Genomic DNA, 21847 nt, shown 5'->3' with positions numbered 1-21847 from the left:
TTTTTTGTGCTTTGATTCACAGATTTCGCTCTGTCTTTTAGATGGGTTTCCCTTTTATTTATAAACATTTGGAGGAGCACATGCAGGCAGGGGCTAGAAATGCCAAGTGGCTAGGTGTCATTGACTGTCAACATTGACAGTTCCACTGGAGCACTGTACAGTGTATGATAAGGTTTTCCCTCTGAAAACAAATCTTCCTAAAAAAAATCTAAAAACTATTTTTAAAACTCTGATTTGATGTTTGTAAATAAACAGAGAAAATCGGATACTTGAATGGCTTTCTCCTTTCTGGGCACAGGCTTTACATATTTATGACAGCATATTTATGCAGATTACAAAATTACGTTACACTTAGGTGATGCTTTTATCCAAAGGGTTATTTACAGGGGGATATGTGGGATATTTCTGGGCCAAAAATGATACAACTAGAAAAAACGAATGGTTGTAGGAAACTCCATTGAGTTTAGGGTTAAGCTTAGGTTTAGGTTTAGGGTTAAGGTTTAGGTTAGGGTTAGGGTCGGTTGTCATGGTGACAAACCAAATGACGTACGACATAAGTACAACCCCAGGCCAAAAGGGTATGAAACCAGTGAGTCCCGTTGTATCCTCCTTCCTCTTCTCTTGGCATGTGGTGACGGCTTGTGACGCCGGTGACGGCTTGCATAAAATGTGTGCTACTGCCATCTACAGTGCTAAGGGAACTCCATTTATTCTCAACCTAAAGCCTCCAAAGTGCTCCTAACCAAAGGTCTCCTAAAGGGGCGTTCACATTACATCACATGGATCCAGGAAATGCACAGGCTTGAATCATCTTACCATAGAGGTAGAAAATAACACTAGAGAGGACCCCGCCCCCCCTTTTACGGCAATCTGTAGCGGCCATTATCTGGAGGTAGATCAGAGAAATGGAAATTAACGGAGAACGAGGCTCACCTCTGTCAAAAATGGCTTAATCATGTGAAAATGTCCATCAACACACTATACAAGGACAATAGTTGAAGTGTGTTGCTAACTATGTTCATAAAATATATTATTTGATTTTTAAATGTATTTTATCGACTCATATGATTTCAGTAGATATGTAGCCTGACATTTCAAATCTGGTCTTTGATTAAAGTGTTACTTTATATTTACACAGTTTTAGTTAATTTCTTGACAGGGGTGGGCGTGTTCTCCATTGACTTGCATTGCCTGAAAGTACCTACACTACCTACAGAAGTTGGGAAGCTCCAGCTGCCATTTCCCAGTGCTGTCGCAAATTGCTGTGTCCTCTCTAGTGTTATTTTCTACCTCTATGCATCTTACCCTACTAAGAAAATCTTTGATGCAACCCTCTTATTTAAAGTCTGTGTCCTGAACCATTAGGCCACGGCTGCCCAGTGGTGTAAATTAAGATATTTTTGAAAACTGAGGGAAGACAAATGTTTGCTTATCAAAAATAGCTGGCTGTAAAAGTCCCCCATATTTTATTGTAAGTAAGGTATGCAGATACACAATACATACTTGTAAGTAAGGTCACACAGTTTTGTGTTCATCATGTGTCTTTTTGTAGAGCTGGTAACCATGCTGAAGGATTGCCAGGTAATGTTTGAAATGAACACTACCTCACACATTTCACTACCTCTTGCATATTTTACTAATGCACTGCTATGACTAATGCACTCGTATATGCCAATGTCAGGCAATGATTTCTCAAGGCAATCACAATATTGTTGATTCTGTGTATGACTGTTCTAATTTATTCATGTAATGGGCTTGGACTGCACTGCCTGGCTAAAGTGAAGGAGCTCAGCTAATATCATTATGCAAACCGACTTGTCAATGCTGGGACTTTGGTGACTTGTCCATTTTCACAATTTTCAGGTTAAATGTTTACAAGAATGTGTTAACAAAAATGCTTGCTGCCGTGATTCCTGAAGGTTATTTTTTCTTAGAGCGCTGATGTGGATTGTAAACTGCACTTTCTGAATGCATCAGCATCCACTACTCTGCCAGAGAAGGTAAGGTCTGCTGTGTGTGACTGATTCATTCTGCGCAATGTGATTGATAGATGGATAGTTGATTGCATTAGTAATATAATTTAAGTTTGGTGGATATTACTTTACACATTAGACACTATATAGCCACCATATATCATTCTAAACAAACTTGATATGTTTTTTTCATCAGACTAGTACAGGAACAGAGACGAGGTAATACAAATAGAATGCATCAAATGTACATTTAAGGGGGTATTTTGGTCTTTTTGCATGTCTCCCCATAGACAGTGTGCAGTGTCCTGGACGTTTTGCTGGACTCTCCTCCTGACGATCTGGCCTCCAGGGGAGATGCTGTGCTTCAGTCCACTGAGGACCTTGTATCCACCCTGGTCAAGCCTACAGCCACCCAGTCCAGCAGAAACCTCACCACAAACACCACAGGTACATTATAGCCCAACCATAACCTCTCATCACCAATAAAACAGGTAGTCCAATCACCACTCAATCGAGCACACATGTTTCCACCAACACCACAGGTACAGTAGATCATACTGCCGTACAATTTCAGAACGAAGTAACTCGAAAATGGTCGAAATTGAGTTTAGACCGAAAATGGGCTACTACCTCCTTTGTCAAAAAATGTTGGTCCAGCTTTGTCCCGTTTCAGAAAAAACTACAAAAACGGATGTTACTGTGTTTTTTTTGTTGTAAGAGGCTATGTCGGTTACAAGGTAACATACTTATCCATTGAACCCGTGGTTTTGGGAGTAGACAGTAATACCACAACAGAACGCAGTAACTTCATTTTTCAGGTAAAAAGTCATGAGAATGTTGATTTTTTTCAGTTTTTTCCTTGTATGCATACATTTCCACCATAAACAAGTAGGCCTATTATATGGACGTGTCATCATCACTTTACCTCCAACACAGTTGTCCGGCTGGAAAGGAAACTTAAAAAAAAAAAATCTCAGTTTACCCGGAAGAAGAGATAATGCATTCTAATTGTAGGACAGTGTAGACCACGATCATCCCAGTCCAATACAAATATAAACAGTATAAACATCACTGTTATGGTAGTGCTCTCGTACCCAGTCAAGCAGAAACTTCAGCGTCTCTTTTTTGTACAGGAAAAATAAAATAAATGATATGATGTGTTCTCCCTTTTGTAATGTTACTCCTCAGAGGTGAAGATCCTGAGTGTTGGACCAAACACCTCTCTGACTGCAGTGCCGAAACTGGTAACTGCAGATGTTAGTGTTGACATTGATCTCCTGGGCATCGCTGACAACAACAATGGTACCCAAATTTCACTCACTGACTTACACACGCACGCACGCATACGCACGCTCGCTCGCACGCACGCACGCTCGCTCGCTCGCTCGCTCGCTCGCTCGCTCACTCACTCACTCACTCACTCACTCACTCACTCACTCACTCACTCACTCACTCACACACACACACACACACACACACACACACACTCCTGGTGTAAAATTTACCATTTATTTATTTGTCTGTTCATGTAAGGCATATTTTTCCAGCAGAATCAGAATTATAAGTAATGGTTTGACAGCATGTAAGTGCCAAGGAGTTATTAAAAAGTACTACTGACTAATCTTATCTTCATCTGCCAAATAATAATGCTCAGGGTCAGCATCCGTGGTCATCATAGTGTACAACAACATGCATGAGGCTCTCAATGCCGCCTTCTTCAAGACCCCAGACAACAAAATGACAGACATGATCTCCAAGGTTGTGTCTGTCATCTTGCCAAACACACTCGACAAGACGATACCGACTCCGATCAACATCAGCATACCACATCTTGAGGTGCCATTTTAAATTGTTTTGCAATGCACTGCATGCAAAGAATAAACTATACAGTGTGGAAAGGCATCAATGTCCTAACATGTCATATTACCATGCTAACTGACTCCAAGATAAATCCTCTTTAAACCTTTGATGACCAATTAGGATATGCAGTACATGGCATTGCAGTACATGGCATTCCTGCAATAACATTTTTTTTCAGGTTTCAGAAAGGATGTATCTATTTTATTTAGTTAATTAGTTACTTAGTTATTATGAATGGTAGTATAGTATACTATAGTAGTAGCAGTAGTGGTAAAATTATTGTTTTATCATAATTAGTAAGGCAAGCATACTATTGTTAGTCCTCCGTTTCTTTTCATTATTATTAATTTCATTCTTCTTCTACAATCCATTACTTTTACAATACCGTTCAAGACAGAAAGTCTGTTCAAATACCGGATTGTTCGGCTCGTTGTGCCGATTTGATCTTGTACATGTATTTTATTTTAGGGTACCTCGAACCCTCTAGGGCCACCAACAGGTCAAAGGTGAAAGTATATTTCAGATTGTAACTTTTGAACCACTGATCTGATTTTTAAAAACTTGGCATCCCTTGAATCTTTGGGCCAAGACGAATCCAATGTACGTACACTTTGACGTCATTTTCCGCCAGGATAGTCACACAATCTTTGTCCGATTGTCACAGAAATGTTATGAGGGCCTCTTCCGACTTAGATACGTCTACCCTGAAATTCCTAGAAAGATTGATTAAACCGTCTTCAAACAAGAGCTGATCAAAGTTGGTGGCGAAGACGCCAAAAAGGAAGTGAGCTCATATCTCTGCAACGGCTACATGTATCAAAACCCAATTTTATACCCATTATCAACACTATCCCCAGAGGATATATATATATCACATTCTTGGCATCGCTGGAATCTAGGGTTGCCACATCTGAGTTGTAGAAAACCGGGACACATCGGTCAGCGTCCGCAGCCGCGCGCGCATGGTGGTTGAGAGCTTCTGCAGACATGCACATGTGATGCCCACATTTTTTTTGCTCGCGTGCTCGCATTTAAACATATAGACAACTATTTTGGAACAAGCACCCATGACCCAATCTATGAAAACACCTCTTTCCGGACATTTATGGGCTACTATTAATCATGAGACAGGCTGACGTATAGTAAGCCGGTACACATTCCCACCAGGCTGGTAATTTGTGAGCAATGTTATTAAACTCAAAGATAGCCACACTGCTACGTGGCCACAGCTGTGCACTGGCACTACGACGATATCAAATCCAAGTGCTTGATTATCACATCTGCATGACTCACCTACATTGATAGAGGTTGCAAAGATGACAACTAACTGTCCTCCTGGCAAACCACTTCATTTAATCCTTTCGATGGATAATGGTTGGCATTGCTGTGTTCTTTCGCGCTAATGATTGAACTTTGAGGTTCAGTCCCTCCCTCCGGTAAATAAAAAAAAAATAAGCAGAGCTTTTGCTCCCCCATAAACTTTCATGTGTGCCCGCCTTCCACCGGCACTCTGCATGGAACACTGAAGCAGCGTTCTCTGGTCGAAGTCAGCGAAAGCAAAGGCGACCTACTGTCAATGCGACCAGAGCCTGGCTTTCAGAACGACAAACGCTTAGCGAAATAATTAACATGGATTTTGTGGAGAGACCAGTTGACTTGCATAATGGGAGATAATGTGAGGAAGTAAAAACCGGGATAAAACGTGTCACGGATAGGTTATTCCATTTTCCTGGACAGACTACTAAAAAACAGGACAATCCCGGAAAAACCAGGACGTGTGGCAACACTACTGGAATCCTTGGGTCAAGACGAATCCAACACTAGGGCTGAGTACCGATTGTTCGGTTTCGGTTCCGATTCCAGAACCTTCGTTTCGATGCCGGTTCCTGACGGTGCCATTTTCGGTTCCTAATTTATAAACACTGGGGATGACGAAATATTTTTAAATCTTAACCGACCACGAGCCTCCCTCGTTATCCAGTTGAAGTGTTTGGGAATTTATTTTAAATTGAGAACTATGATTTACAATCTAAATCCAAACCTATCCATTTCGTGCCTGCACGTCTTTGTCTCCGGTGAAAGATGTTCTCCCAGTGATGGGAAGCTACGTGAGGAATCAGAATAATGTGCTAGACAGTCTGAATCTCTGACTATCAGAACTGGCAGATAGAACAAGAGTCAGTATTTTTCATTAGCTTCCATAATGATTCTGCTCTATCCCATTCGCTCCCCTTCACGGCTGGGGAGGGACACGGCAAGAAAGTCAGGTGCATTGCAATATCAATTCGCCCTGCTGTAATTGTAAAACAGCTGTAACTTTTCACATGGCTTTGTGAATTTACACTTATTGCAGTAGTATAGCTTTGCCAGCCAGACGAAATTCCCCAGCTAAAAAAAAAATAGTTCGCTAGGTCAAAAGCGTCAGTCCATAAATTATCCCCACGGCTGTCAGTTACCCTGACGAGCCTGCCACACCCCCACTAGTTATTCTAGTAGCTCTGAGCCGTAGAGGGCTCTGCGCCAGCTAGAGGGTCTTGCTTATTGAACTACCTGCCAGTACATTTTATGTCAGCTAAGGCTATCACCAAGAATTCAAGTTCCTTGAAAATACGTGCTCTTGAGCTTCGGACCATAGGCGTGTAATGATTCACGGTGTAGGCCTAATCCAAAAAGTCAGAGAATGCGTGTGCCCATCACCAAAGGGAAAAGGTCCCCAACACTGTTTAATGATTCATGGTGGAGCGAAAGTCAGAAACGTGCCATTACATTTTTGGGAGCACCAAACAGTGTCGCCGACTTTTACTTTCCTCATACGCTGATGTAACCATCTCCGTGAGAATGATGCAATCCTTCATTTGCACACCTTCTCTTGCTGTTTCTTGGTTCGCAGCGGCTGTGTCGAACACAAAGTTTGTATTCTTTGCCGTCTACAAACGCTAGAAATAAGCTACGTAGTTTCTCTCGTAACAGCGTTAGTATCCACAGATGATTTCACCAACTGTTTAAAAGGGGGTTGTTGCTTGCCAGCAGTCTCTGCAAGCCCGAATGTGATCACAATTTGTCAGATTTTTTAAAAGAAAAATAAGCGACAACCATTCTGACTGCGTTAACGTTCTGGGGTTTTAAATGCGCAATGATAACTGACGTGACGAACATCTGGGAACCGAAACGTGGAACCGACAGCCAAGGCAAGTTTTGATGCCAAGTAAAACCTAAAGCCGGGCATACACTGTGCGATATTTTCACTCGTGGGTCTTACGCTTCTGCTCACACTGCACGATGGAATTTCACTATTTAAAAGTGCACAACTCACGACTCACGTCCTCACACTACACGAGCCGACAGTCGGATGCGAGCGAAATGCTTCCACCGTACGACGCGACAGGCATGTTTCCCCGGTCTGCAGAGGAGGGAACATGCGCACCTGAGGTGGAGATGAGGTCGCGCTCAACAGCGAATCGCACGGCCCTATTAATTTGTGCATGTGAAGTGTCAAATCGGGTCGTAGCACTGCTTTAACTGTGCGATTTACGCACGAGCCACGACCAGAATTTCAAACCGTTTTGATTTTCTTGCGACCCTGCGATTGCACGATCGTGAGGCGAAATCGCTTGTCGTTACCCCATGTACACTGCACGATGCGAGACTCACGATTGACCTGCGATTGAGCAAGAAATCGGCCCGACTCTCAAAAAGTCGTGCGAGTGCCAAATCGGGGCAAAACCGGGGCAAAAGTCGCACAGTGTAAGCCCGGCTTTAGCCTTTCATTCGGTGGATTAAGGAACCGAATTTCGTAACCCAGTCCTATCCAACACACCCTACGATGTCATACATACGTACCATGGTGGATTTCCTGCTATTTTGACTTTTTCAAAAATCAATAGAAATGATGCCCCCCACAATTTTTGTCCGATTGTCATATATCGTTTGTCAGACCACCATTGGACTATTCTGCATCTATGCTGAAATTGACGACAAAGACAAACGGGATGTTAGCTCATATCTCAGCAACACCTTGACTAATCACAAAAAAATTTCTTATACATGATCGCCAGTACACCCAGAGGATACCTATCGATTTTGGTGCAAATCGACCACTGGGGGGCGCTATAGTTTGTGAAAATGTGTTTTGGCCAATATGGCAGAGAACAAACAGGAAGTTAGCTCATATCTAGATGGTTCGCTGCATGTTGTCAAGTGTATGCATGAAGGGCAACGCATGCATGAAAGGCAACTCATGCATGAAGGGCAACGAATTCAAGATGGGCAAGCATACTTCAGCGTTTTCTGTGAGGAATTGCAATCTAGTTATAATTGTTCTATCTAGTTATAATTGTTCTAATCTAGTTATAATTGTTATTAATAACAGTACTGTAGGTCAGCAGATATGTCTCAAAACCTATTATTGCAATATTGTTTAAAAACAAAAGTCTGTCCAGAATGCAGATGCTGAGGACGAGGTGTTTTGTGTGCACTGGGAGGCCAATGCCTGGATTCAAGATGGCTGCCATGTCAGTATTACCAAGTCCACTCACACCGTCTGCTCCTGCCAATACCCTTCAACATTCGCCCTGATCATGACCATGGATCCAGCAAAGAAGGTGAAATAATGTTTTTCCAATACATGTTTGTATGATTGTATGACTGAATGCTTCTATGGTATGGTTACCTTAAAGTCAACGAAATCCCTTAGCTCACTTAAAATTAATTAAAGAAAAAGAGACGTAGACATTATTATTAGGCCTAATGATTAATGACGTTATTAATGATGAAGTTGCGGTGGCCATTAGCATCATAATCACAATAAATACTTTGTTACATTTTTACACGAACACATACGTTGTTTAGATTTAGAAAAGTTTTTGGGACTTCCCAAGAAAATGGCAGTCAGTTCCAGTGTATGACACAGTGATGTGGTTTAAGGAAGAAGAAATCCGCACTCACAAACTGCGTCTCATTATTTATTTATATTACCACCATGTCCAAAAAGCAAACGCGTTTCGGCTAAGGGCCAAAACATACCAAGGCGGAACGGAACGGTCGCAGGACGGACGCGGTCTTTTTGCTTAGTTTTGGCCGGCGTGCTTTTCTCTGCCTTGCACACTGACAGCGTCGGCGTGCGCGGCCAGTCCTGTTCAAAACCCTCCCCACAGCTAAAGCTAGCATGCTACTTTGCCATTCATTTGAATGAGACACCGCCGGTCGCCGGCGTGAAAAATACGCTCGAGTTCTATTTTCCAAATGCAGCGCGGCGCGGAGCCGGCTCCCGCGCCGCTGACGCCCGACTACCGCCGGTTGGTGTGTAAGGACAGATAGGTTTCAATGTATTTTCACCGACGCCGGTAAAAAACGCGGCCGTTCCGCGACGCTTTACCGCCTTGGTGTGTAAGACCCCTAACAAGCCTTCATCAGTGCGTGGTACCACGCACTGATGAAGGCTTGTTAGCCGAAACGCGTTTGCTTTTTGGACATGGTGGTAATATAAATAAATAATGAGACGCAGTTTGTGAGTGCGGATTTCTTCTTCCTTAAGTTGACGCTTTTTATCTCGCACCCAAAAGCTTTTCGGTTTTCCAAAAAGTTGAGCGCGTCCTCTGCCAATACAGTGACTTGGTTGCCTATGTTTCCAGAGTGACCCTGTGATGAACATTCTTAACAACATCTTGGTGCTGATTGGCCTGCTGTTCCTGACCTTGGTGGTGATGACCTTTGCCCTCTGTCGATGGAACCCCAGGGTGTCCAACGTGGCTCGTCTGAACCTGTGTGTGTGTCTGCTGCTGGCCCACACCCTCTTCCTGCTCATACAGAGCTTCCTCCAACGAATCAGGGCACACCAGGTAAACAAATGTCAATTCCATGTTTGTGTGTTTGTCTATATGTTTGTCCTTGTATCGTGTGACAGTGGATGCGTTCCAATATGTGACCTTGCGTCCTCCATTTGTGTTTGTGACCTCATACCAGGAAGTAATACGTTGTGATGACATCACTGACAACAGCATTATATTTCAATATCTCGCAAAAGCTCAATTGTAAAGTCATTTTCCCATTTGCAAACTGGATGGCGAATGAAGAATAGTCCCCCAAAAATTGTTGTGGCTAGGCTGACAGCGGGGAAACTTAATTGTTTTCTTCACGGAGGCGGGGCATCCGCAAAACGTGAGGCCACAACACAAGTGGAGGACGCAAGGTGGCATATTGGAATTCACCCAGTAAGTTATTATTCAGAGTGTAGCCTAATGTCAAAACATTCAATCTCTACATGTCAGTTTGTCTTATTTATTTCTCTCTCTCTCTACCTGGGTCATTCCAGCTGGAATCAGCAAATTTCTGAAAAGTCTCCCATTCGCCCCCCTCAGATTTGCCTGAAAAAAATGTATGTGATGGCTTAAACATCCAATAGATCATATCCACAATATCAGAACTCAGCTCTGGATACTTTTGGCACAAAAAATCTGTAAATAAGTACACCCCCTACACTTGTTTTAGCGACGTTTTAGCATGAGTGACCATGTTCAGACTCAATTATCTCCAGAACTATTTGTGTCAGATTCATTATATTTTCAGGGCTAAGAGTCCCAGACCTGAATATCATATATTACAATTTGCAGCACTGTAAGTCAAATCACACCGTAATAATGTGCCTCTACTTTTTGTAGATATCATATGTTCTAGGGTTTCCAAATGTCTGTAAAAACCTCAAAGTTCTACATGTAAGGTTCATCCTTGGTAAATGGTCTGATATGTACCATGACTTTCACATCATAGTATATCTAACAAAAGGCTCCAATGGTTGTTGAGATACAGAGGTCCAAAGATGGGAAAAAATTAATTTGCACCAATGTTTGGAGCAATATTTCCAATCTATGACACTAGTTAGGAACTTTCTGTTTGGTGTTTCTGAAAGAGGATGTTTTTTTAACAACATATAAAAAAATTGGGATGGTGTTTTGCCTCATTCTTTTTATAACGGACTTCAAAATCTCAATTGGCTACAATTACTTGAAGCTATGAGGCCCATGTCACCAACCGACTTGTCGCAACTCTCAAATCCATGGCTCTGATGTCACCTTAATAGTGAAAACAAGATGGCTACCCTGTGAATGACAAAGCAAATTCTAGGGAAACCATAACACTTGTAAATGAATTGATTGATGCCACACAGCAAGAATAGCACATTGCACATGGCTTTGATAGACATTAATTATTTTAATTGTAAAATCATAATAATAATCATCATCATTTTAGTAGTAGTAGTAGTAGTAGTAGTAGTAGTAGTAGTAGTAGTAGTAGTAGTAGTAGTGGTAGTAGTAGTCTTGGAATAAAGTGATGAAATAGGAGAGGATTAAAGAATTGTAGCACTCTTGTTTGCAACAAGGACTCCCATCCTAACTAGTCTTTCAATCAGCACCTGTAACTTTATATTTGCTTTATATATACTATGAAGCTTGTGTCTTACTCGTTAAGTTACCAGCTGTATTGCAAAATAACTTAATTCATACTGGCTAGAGATTCCCTCAGACTATTTTGACAGCATGGTCCTGGAGTTTTAGTTAGAAGAGTTTGCTTGCATGCAGTATTCAATATCAGGTGAATATTGAAGGCACGGAAGTTCATATTGGCACCAGACAACCATGTAGTGCTTGTCACATCGTTGCGATCTAATTCAGCTGCGTGCATCATTATAATATTATACCTCTGCAATGCTGACAAGTGGATTGCAAGTTAGCAGCAGTGATTACAACAATCATGGTTTGGATACTTGTAGACAATGTTCATTACTTGTAAAGTTCATCATCACATTGATCCAGGTGAGATGATGGAAGCCAAAAGGAAGCTTTGCAGCATGCAAAAGCGTTCAGATATGGTGGTGGATTGGGGGCGGGGCACAGTTCTACAGTCAGGGTACCTCTGTCGTGGTGACTGTTGGCGGGGGTGGGACTGTTTTATGGTCGCATAGGAAAGTAAAAGTTGATTAGAGATGACACATAGGAGGAGACAGTTTGTAAAGAGGTATCCTGATTGTAGAACTTCCCGCCCCCCATCATCCTCCCCTGACCGAAGTGCCATGAGCATGGTGATGGTATCCTTACTGAAATCAATACCTATGTAGTCAGTGCCCTTCAAGGTACCAATATCTTTGTACCTGTACAATGACAACAAAGTTTCATTCAAAGTTTCATTCAGATGTTCCTCATTGAATTGCCAATGACGGATGGTTGCACACAACAATATGAGTGCAGATACCTAATGCATCATCAATGACAATGGCAAGCTACCTTATAAAGTCAACTCATAAGATGCAGCTGGTGATTGAAAGTTAAGTGTGTATAAAATAATTTGTCACAGGCCAGAGCATTAAAAGTTCCTGACTTGTTTAATACATTTCATTTTCTTTTTTCAAATATTCAATCACCATCAAGGAAGTCAAGGTTGCATCAAGGAAATCATATCAACACCTTGTTTTATTTCCAGAGGTTGTTTTTTTATGACTTCTCTCAAAATGGTACTTCTCTCAACCATCTTGAATTTATTGCTAACGTAGCGCCAGTGAGAACATGTTGCGTAGTCACTTGATCATCTGGCCGATAGTACACTTAAAAAGATGAGGCCAGAATCCCTGAAAAAAATCAGAAATACTGAGCTGAACAAACAGCTTTGCCTGGGCCCGGGATGAAGTCGTCTGAAGAGACCCCTTCCCAATACATGCAATGTAATGAGTACCCAATCTTGATTCCCCCATGTCCTTGGCCCAGAACAATTCACCACTTCCGCTTCCCAATGCACTATTTGATCACAGGCTTATGTCACACCGCAATGCGCTTTGCGATCATTAAAAGGAATGAGGCAAAACACCATTCTATTTTTTTGCTATGTTGTTAATAAAAATATCCTCTTCCAGACACAACAAAAAACAAGTTCACAGCTGGTGTCATACTTTGGAGGTATAGCTCTAAAAAAATGGTGGGTTTTTTTTTCATGACGCCACTTTGGATGGATTTGAGGGATGCATGCCACACTGCATTGAGATTTGAAAAGGCATTATACAAATAAAGGGGCAAAACACCATCCCAATTTTAAGATATGTTGTTAATAAGAATATCCTCTTCGAGAAACAACAAACAGCAAGTTCACAACCGCTGTCATATATTGGAAATATTGCTCCAAACAATGGTGTATTGTTTCCTTCCCATGATGCTGACTTCCTGGAACTATTTTGGAACTATGCCATTGGCTCCATGAGCCGCCATCTTTGTGTGAAAATGGAACACAAAAATCAAGGGAATTGGCCACCTTCTTAGGATGGAATTGAGGGTTAAGTCAGAAATACTGAAATAATGAGCTGAACAAGTATAAAATCACCTATTTGGTATCAGATATTTTAGGTTTTAGTGTACACTGACTTGGCTATTCATTTTAGGTGTAGTAAACCCAATTTTTTTCTAAGGTAACAGGGCTTCTAAGGTACACCTGCATGTCACACAGGAATGAGTTTTTAAAATTCATTATAAAAATAATGGGGCAAAACACCATCCCAAATTTTAGATATGTTATGAATAATAATATTATCTTTCAGAGACACCAAACAGAAAGTTCACAACTGGTGTCATAGATTGGGAATATTGCTCCAAATAATGGTATAAATTAGTTTTTGCCCATTTTTGGACCTCTGCATTTCAACAACCATTGGAACCTTATATTAAATATGATGTAATGTGAAAGTCATGGAACATATCTGACCATGTACCAAGGATGAACCTTGAATGTTGAAATTTGAGGTTTTTATGGACATCTGAAAACCCTTGCAACTTTAATTTCAAAGAAAAGTAGAGGGCCAGCATTAAGGTGTAATTTGACATACCGTGCTGCAAATTGTAATGTATGCTTGTCAGGTCTATGACTCTTAGCCCTGAAAAAATAATGGACCCACCACAAATAGTTTTGGAGATAATTAAGTCTGAATATGGTCACTCAGGCAGTGACACCAAATGAGGAGGGGGTGTCCTTATTTACAGGTTTTTTGTGGAAAAAGTATGCACAGCTGAAATCTGCAATGGTGGATATGTTCTATTGGATGTTGAATCCATCACATATATTTTTTTCAAGCAAATCCGAGGGGGTCAAGTGGGGACCATTTGCTGATTCCAGCTGGAATGACCCACCTGTCTGTCTGTCTTTACATTTTAGGCTTTGTGTAAGACCCTGGCTGGAGTTCTGCACTACCTCTTCCTCTCTTCATTCGTCTGGATGTCCATAGAGGCTGTGATGCTCTTTCTGTCTGTACGGAAGCTCAGGCAGGTCAAACCTATCGAGAGTGCGTGGCTACAGTGGAAGGTCTCCCTCCTGATTGGCTACGGGATCCCGCTAATCATCGTGGGTGTGTCTGCTGGAGTGAACCCTGAGGGACACGGCAGTGACAAGTGAGTACATACCAGGGGGTCAGAATTTCGCTGGTTAGCTTCGCTGAATAGCAAGGCACTTCCTCGTTGCCATTTTCACAAATTCACATCATATCTGGTACCACTTCGCTCATGATGATTGGTGGGTGCGCCGTTGCACATGCACAACTTTAGTACTGGGCACACGATTAATATAGGTCAGTGGTTGGGCAGGCTAGAAGACAATGTGCATCCCCGAACAACTTCATCATCCATTTCTTAACATCCAATGCCTATCTTCCATATAGCTTTCTGGTCAACCTTCCGTCAGTCAGTAACGTGGCACGTAATTGGCTGAGTAAACTGGTACCGGACATGAGCTCCATGAAACTCCATTTTGGAAGCTGACAAATTCGTTCAATTTGGCTGAATTCACTAGCCTAGCATTTCCCATTGAAAGCAATGGGGGCAGGACTTATTCACTGTCTCCAGGGGTGCATCCCAATATGTGACCTTGCCTCCTCCACTTGCCTCCTCCACTTGCTTCTCGTCATGATGACATCACTGACAACAGCATTATATTTCAATATCTTGCAATAGCTCAATTGTAAAGTCTTTTTCTCATTTGCAATTGGGATGGTGAATGAAAAACAGTCCCTCAAAAGTTGTTGTGGCGAGGCTGACAGCTTCGAAACTTTATCGTTTTCTCCACGGAGGAGGGGCCAGGAGGCGGGACGAGGAGACAAGCACAAGTGGAGGAGACAAGGACACATATTGGGATGCACCCCAGGTCTTATAATACCTCCATGGTAGATACGGACATGGACAGACGGACAGACAGACAGAATATTTCCTTGCAACTTTTTATAGATGATTAAATGATTAGTTAAGTTAAGATAAGTTAAGTTAAATGATTGCAGAGTAAGCTTGGTGAGTCAGAATGCAAGAACTTTGGACAACTTTTCGTGAAGTTAAAATCAACAGAACAATCTGAAGATCCGATTGTTGACACGGAGCCAACGTCATCATTTTCGGTGAATGAACCGGAGAAGGTGCCAAACACTGAGCCACATAGCTCGTAGCCAGAGAGGCGAAATTTGATTCCTGTCGGAGAATTGCTAGGCCAGTTTCCCTGGCTGGCTACGATATGACAAGGGCGAAACTGTGATGCATTGCATATTGCAAAATGTGGAGATGCGATGACTGGTAACAGTTCGTTTGCCGCTGACTGCCAAACATCTCACATTGAAACGTTGCAAAAGCGACCGCATAAATAAAACGCTCGACATGCCGTGATAAAGTTCCCCTCTCCCCACTAAGTCGCATGCAGCATCAACCAGGACCTCAGAGGAGACCGCAGTGATAATTAAGTCCAATATAGCTTACAACATCGAGAATGAAGACATTTCATGCACAACGTTTAGTCACAAATAATTCTCCATAGATATGGTCTCGATGTGAATTCAACCTACAGCAATGATGTGGTGTGTGCCCAATTTATAGGGGTCATAGCAGACACTTTAAAGCTGAAGACGTCTGGGGAAATAACAGACAGCGCTAATATCCTTCCTAATAGACAGATTACTGACAGTGCTTCGTCATTTTACGCACGTCCTATCTTGCGGAGAGGAAGACCAGTTTACATAGGCCTACATTGGGCACATATAGGAGAAGCATGCCCATGCCCAAGTTAAGCATGTCATTTTGACTTCGTGTCAATAAAATGCCCGTTTTGTGTTATTACCGAAATGAAACATAAATAGGCCTGCAAATAAATCCAAAATGCAAATGTAGACTATATTGCATCCGAAAAATACGTTTTTATTTTTTATTTTACCTTTATTTAACCAGGGAAATAAAATCACATTGAGAATAAAATTCTCTTTTACAAGTGAGCCCTGGCCAAGGCGGCAGCACACATTACATTTACATTTACAGACAGGACACAGACAAAACAGAACAGATTAATATGGATGAAGAGATAAAATTACACAATAAAAAACATAAAATAATAAACATAAAACAAGATTAAAAGGAGATTACAAGATTAAAAGCAAGTGCAGACAGATTTAAAAGTGTCATTAAGATAGGCTTTAAACTCAGCTACAGACATAAAAACAGCAAGCTTAAGAGATTTCTGAAGCTCATTCCAGTGAGTTGGGGCACAATGAATAAAAGCAGTTTTACCAAATTCTGTTTTTATTATGGGGACATTTAAAACAATGTAGCTACTTGAGCGTAGGTTATATCCTTGATTGCTAAAAGATAAAAGGCTCTGTATATACAAGGGGAGCTGGCCAACTATGGCCTTGTATACAAATAAAAGCCAGTGTTTGTGCCGTCTAATATCTAGTGATGGCCAGCCTACTAGGTCATACAGCATACAATGGTGTGTAGAATGCTTTCTTCTAGTTATGAATCTTAATGCAGAGTGATAAGTAGAATCAAGCGATTGTAAAAGTGCCTTGGTGGTATTTCTATAAAAATGTCCCCATAATCTAAAACAGGCAAATATGTAGCTTCTACCAACTTCCTTCTTGCAGACTGTGAGAAACAAGCACTATTTCGGTAATAAAACCCCAACTTTAATTTTAGCTTTGACACCAATTGCTTAACATGAAGCTTAAAAGACAAGTCCTCCTCTAACACAAAGCCTAAGTACTTATAAGAGGAAACCAGATCAAAGGAGCTGCCCTGCAAGTCGAGAAGAGGTGGAATAGTAGGGATATTCCTTCGGCTCCTTGCAAAGGTCATATATTTGGTTTTCTTGTAATTTAATACTAATTTTAAAGATAAAAGGCTGCGCTGGACTCTTTCAAATGCTTCTTGCAACTTTGAGATGCACCTTTCCATGGAAGGTGCAGAACAATATATTATAGTATCATCTGCATACAAGTGAATATCTGCATCTGATAGGTTATCACCAAGATTATTAATATATATTTTAAATAGCAGAGGGCCCAAAATGGACCCCTGCGGCACTCCAGTGTCAATATTTAGCTTGTCAGAAAGGGAGCCTTTGATTTGCACACTCTGGGTCCTCCCATTTAAATAGTTAGAGACCCAACTTACTGTAGAATCAGAAAGGCAGATACTGCGCAGACGTGATAAAAGAATGCTATGATTGACAGTGTCAAAGGCTTTAGTCAAATCTATAAACACTGCAGCACAAGATTTTCCACTATCTAATGCATAGGTAATATCATTTAAAACGTTCATAGTAGCAGTGGCTGTACTATGGTTCTTTCTAAAACCAGACTGAAACTTTGAAAGAATACAATTTCTAGCCAGATAATCCTTTAGTTGCTCACTGAGTATAGTTTCAAGAACTTTGGCAATTATTGACAGCTTAGATATTGGTCTATAATTATCCAAGATGGTTGGATCACCACCTTTAAGTAGGGGAACAACTAAGGCAGATTTCCAGACATCTGGAACAATATTCTGATCAAGGGATACATTAAAAATATAAGACAGAGGTCCAGCAATAATATCAGCTGCTAACTTTAAAAAATACGGCTCAATTACATCAGGCCCTGCAGACTTCTTGGGATCTAGATTGTTTTAGGGCCTTTAAGACCTCGTTTCGTGTGATGGAAGAAAAGCTAAATGTTGGACCATTTCTTCTCAAGGGAGGAGACGTGTTTGTTACGTCACTCCCAGTGGATTCATTAAAAATTGATCCTGATGAAACAAAATGCTTATTAAAGCTATTTGTAATATCAAGCATATTTGTGATACGCTGATCATTCAATACAATGTGATCAGTGAAATCATTACAAGACGTTAAAGGAGAAAGAGATTTTATGGTTTAAAACTACCTTCATTTCTTTAAGGGATGCATAGGCTACTCTTAGGCCTACCAATGAACATAGACAGGCAGCTATTTAAAACAACAATAATAACAACAACAACAACAACAACAAAAAGCATTTTAAAACTTTAAAACTGCAATGTAATGGGTGCACCAGCACAAAAGTTCGATTTCCGAACACAAGAAAAAAAGTTGGGCGCACCAGTGCAACCAGTGCAAAAAGTTAATCTAGAGCCCTGTTGATTGATTGATTGATGGATGGATGGATGGATGGATGGATGGATGGATGGATTGGTGGATTGATTGATTGGTTGAAAATAGCCATTAAACATGGCCATTCACTGTCATTCACAATTCCAAGCCTATTGTGCAATTCTTTAAGGATGTTTTGACATTACAACTGAAAAGTATAGCAAAAGAAGAGTGGGATTTTTCCATAATTGGGCTGATTGATGCAGCCTAATAGAAAATTAGACAGGACAGATGGACAGGAAGACAGGCTGAACAACAGTTGTGTTTTGAGTTAGTTGTGTAATTATTTGTTTCAATTAGGTGCTGGCTAGTGGAGGGCTTCCATTGGAGTTTCCTTGGCCCAGTTTCTGTCCTCCTTGTTGTGAGTAAAACACAAACAACATCTCTCTCTCTCTCTCTCTCTCTCTCTCTCTCTCTCTCTCTCTCTCTCTCTCTCTCTCTGAGTAACATAATGTTCTTCACCATGATCATCATCAATAACTTCCTTCCAGGTCAATACTGTGCTCTTCCTCACCATCGTCATCACCATCCAGTTTACTCTGAAAGAGGCACGCAGTGACATCTCTAAGGTCAAATACACCAGGTAAGAGGTAACACTTGGCCATGTAAGATGCAACCCCTGGTTAGGTGAGAATACACACAAATATGGACTAGATACACACACATACTACACCTACAAGACCTATCCACAAAGTGACATCTCAAATGTCTTATATAACACCTGGCCAGGTAAGACCAAACACTAATGAGGGCCAGATACACAGATATGCAGGGCCTATACAGGGCCACATAGTGACATGATCTTAAAGGTCAAATTAGGGCTGCACAATTAATCGAAAATCGTGATTTAATCGTGACATCGAAATCAGGATTTCAATCGGGATTTAATCGTAGCAATAGTGACCTGCCTTCGAGCATCCTTGAAGCCAGAACACACTGACAGGCTGGTGTTTCTGGACAGAAATCTGTTCATCTAAGTTTTATGCTATTACCTCTTGTTTTATTTTTTTAATCCCGTATCTAATTCATTCTTGGTTGAAATATATTTTGTTAAAATTTAAAAGAAAATTCTACAAAAAAATCAATAATCGTGATTAATAATCATGATTCCAATTTTGACCCAAATAGTCGTGATTATAATTTTTTTCCATAATCATACAGCCCTAGGTCAAATTTGCGGACCAGGTATGAGTCAATTCCTGGTCAGGTAAGAGGTAGCACCTGCCCAGGTGAGACGTGAAACACTGTCCAGATACGTAGAACAACCGAAGCCACAAAGTAGGAGTAGCATTAAGTTGTTGACTAATTATCATGTCTGTAGGGTACTGCTGTTCAAACTCACAGTTTAGTTCCTCACTCCTAGGAGTGACACTGAGCTTCTGACTATGTCTATAGGGTTCTGCTGTTCAAACTGACAGTCCAGTTCCTTATCCTGGGTTGCCCCTGGTTACTGGGCATGGGCGCAGCCACAAGTCGGGTTCTAGAGGTTCTCTTCCTGTTCCTCACCTCCCAGCAAGGAACCGCCATCTTCCTCATCCACTGCCTCCTCAACACAGAGGTAAACACACACACACACACACACACACACACACACACACACACACACACACACACACACACACACACACACACACACACACACACACACACACACACACACACACACACACACACACACGTACATACACGCACACGTACATACATGCACACACACACACACACACACACTGAAATCTCAGGAGGACCTCTTTGACAGGGAATGAAATTTCTCTCTCTCTCTCTCTCTCTCTCTCTCTCTCTCTCTCTCTCTCGCTCTCTCTCTCAGGTGCGGTGTCAGTACAGGAAATGGTGGCAGAGGTTTGGGCCGTCCAGGAAGCAGCCAGAGACAGGAACTGGAACTGGAACCGTCTCCATCAGTCTGACCCAGCAGCCAAGCAAGTTCTCATGAATGTGCTCTCTCCCTCTCTCTCTCTCTCTCTCTCTCTCTCTCTCTCTCTCTCTCTCTCTCTCTCTCTCTCTCTCTCTCTCACGCACACACACACACACACACACACACACACACACACACACACACACACACACACACACACACACACACACACACACACACACACACACCATTTTTTCCAAACAAATGCATTTATTTTTAATATATATCATTGTTAGATTCAGTAGGAATAACAATGCCTTACATGTCTCGTGTTTTTAGCATACAGCTTGTTTATCAATATGTGCAAATTGTCGTTTTCAATGTGTGCTTAATTTACAGCATTTGCCCATAATAATGCTAGCTTGTACAATGCTTCTTGTTGATACATTTCAAGCGTCATCATGGAACTTTTTTTTCCAATTGTTTCAGTTCCGTCCATAGTATTTGTTTTTAATAATTCCACAGTTTCACATTGTATGACAATGGAGCAATATGCCTCAGGCTCTGAAGGTTTAGACAGAATTGGAATGCTTGTGTGTCCATTTTACTGAATTGTTCAGTAATTGTTGTAATTATTCTGTAATTGTTTCTGTTGTTTACTGAGATATTGCAATACACACAAGTTGAGAAGGCACACATTGGAAGACTCGTTGATAAACTGTAGTCTACATTTTAGAGAGTGGCATCACATTACACATTGCTGCCAATTAAAGGTACAATATGAATCTACAGCTCCAGGCCTTTTTATTAGAATACCATGAAAAAGTTGATTTAATTCCATCAATAATGTTAAACTGTCATGGATTGTAAATTCATGGCCCAGTTTTTTTAACTATTCCAATCATTAAATTGTTTATTTTTACACATTTTGGTCTTCCAGCTCAAAAAAAACATGAATTGGGGAATTCACATCATTAGAATATTGTAATAAAATCACAATTTTCTTCATCAAAATTTGTTTCACATCAGTGCACATCAAATCAGTTGAACTTTGGTACTTTCTACACAACATGCAATGTTCAATACTTGGTTAGGACTCTCTCTGTCTTAATATTATTAACAATAACGGCCATGATGCGTTTAACATTGAAGTCAATGGCAGAAACAGTGCATGGGAGTAATGGAAGGCCAGATATCCTTGATGCTTTGCCGTCAGCTGTTTTTGTATAGCTGACCTGGTGTCCCACACTTCCCTCTTCAATATACCCGAAGATTTCCATGCCACGTTTTGGTGTTAACTCACCAGTTTAATTCTAACTCAACAGAAATTAAACCCCATTCATTTTCAATGGGGATTCATTTCTGGTTATTTAGAATTAAACTGGTGAGTTAGCGCCAAAACGTGGCATGGAAATCTACCGGGTATATTGAAGAGTGAAGTGTGGGGTACCAGGTCAACAAACAAGAACAGCTGACAGCAAAGCATCAAGGACGTCTGGGCTTCCATAACTGCCATGCACTGTTTTTCCATTGACTTCAATGTTAAACGCATCATGGCCATTATGAAGACAGAGAATGTCCTAACCAAGTATTGACCATTGCATGTTATGTAGAAAGTACCAAATTTCAACTGATATAATGTGACCCGAATTTTGATGAAGAAAAATGTGATTTTATAACAATATTCTAATAATGCGAATTC

The 21847-nt window shown here is 41.1% G+C and overlaps 1 protein-coding gene across 1 annotated transcript; it reads left to right on the top strand.

Moving 5' to 3' along the window:
- The first annotated feature begins 541 nt into the window (after nt 1-541).
- LOC134457783 (putative adhesion G protein-coupled receptor E4P) lies at nt 542-20223 on the top strand. Its single transcript, XM_063209758.1, has 13 exons — nt 542-650; nt 1553-1581; nt 1935-2000; nt 2264-2420; nt 3162-3275; nt 3628-3809; nt 8264-8434; nt 9464-9670; nt 14019-14251; nt 18576-18636; nt 18767-18858; nt 19671-19833; nt 20101-20223. Exons 1-13 carry the CDS (start codon nt 542-544, stop codon nt 20221-20223), a joined length of 1707 nt encoding a protein of 568 aa, XP_063065828.1.
- Nucleotides 20224-21847: the final 1624 nt, after the last annotated feature.

This window comes from Engraulis encrasicolus, chromosome 1 (assembly GCF_034702125.1).
Source record: "Engraulis encrasicolus isolate BLACKSEA-1 chromosome 1, IST_EnEncr_1.0, whole genome shotgun sequence".
In the NCBI taxonomy this organism is placed as follows: Eukaryota; Metazoa; Chordata; class Actinopteri; order Clupeiformes; family Engraulidae; genus Engraulis; species Engraulis encrasicolus.
The sequence above is the reverse complement of the archived record's forward strand: the minus strand, read 5'-3'. Positions and strand labels throughout refer to the sequence as shown.

Excerpts from the sequence above, each read along its gene's own strand:
- LOC134457783 (XM_063209758.1), top strand. The coding sequence starts at position 542 with ATGACGTACGACATAAGTACAACCCCAGGCCAAAAGGGTATGAAACCA. Across the intron at positions 651-1,552 it reads GGTGACGGCTTGTGACGCCG|AGCTGGTAACCATGCTGAAG; the intron begins GTGACGGCTTGC and ends GTCTTTTTGTAG. Across the intron at positions 3,276-3,627 it reads CATCGCTGACAACAACAATG|GGTCAGCATCCGTGGTCATC; the intron begins GTACCCAAATTT and ends AATAATGCTCAG.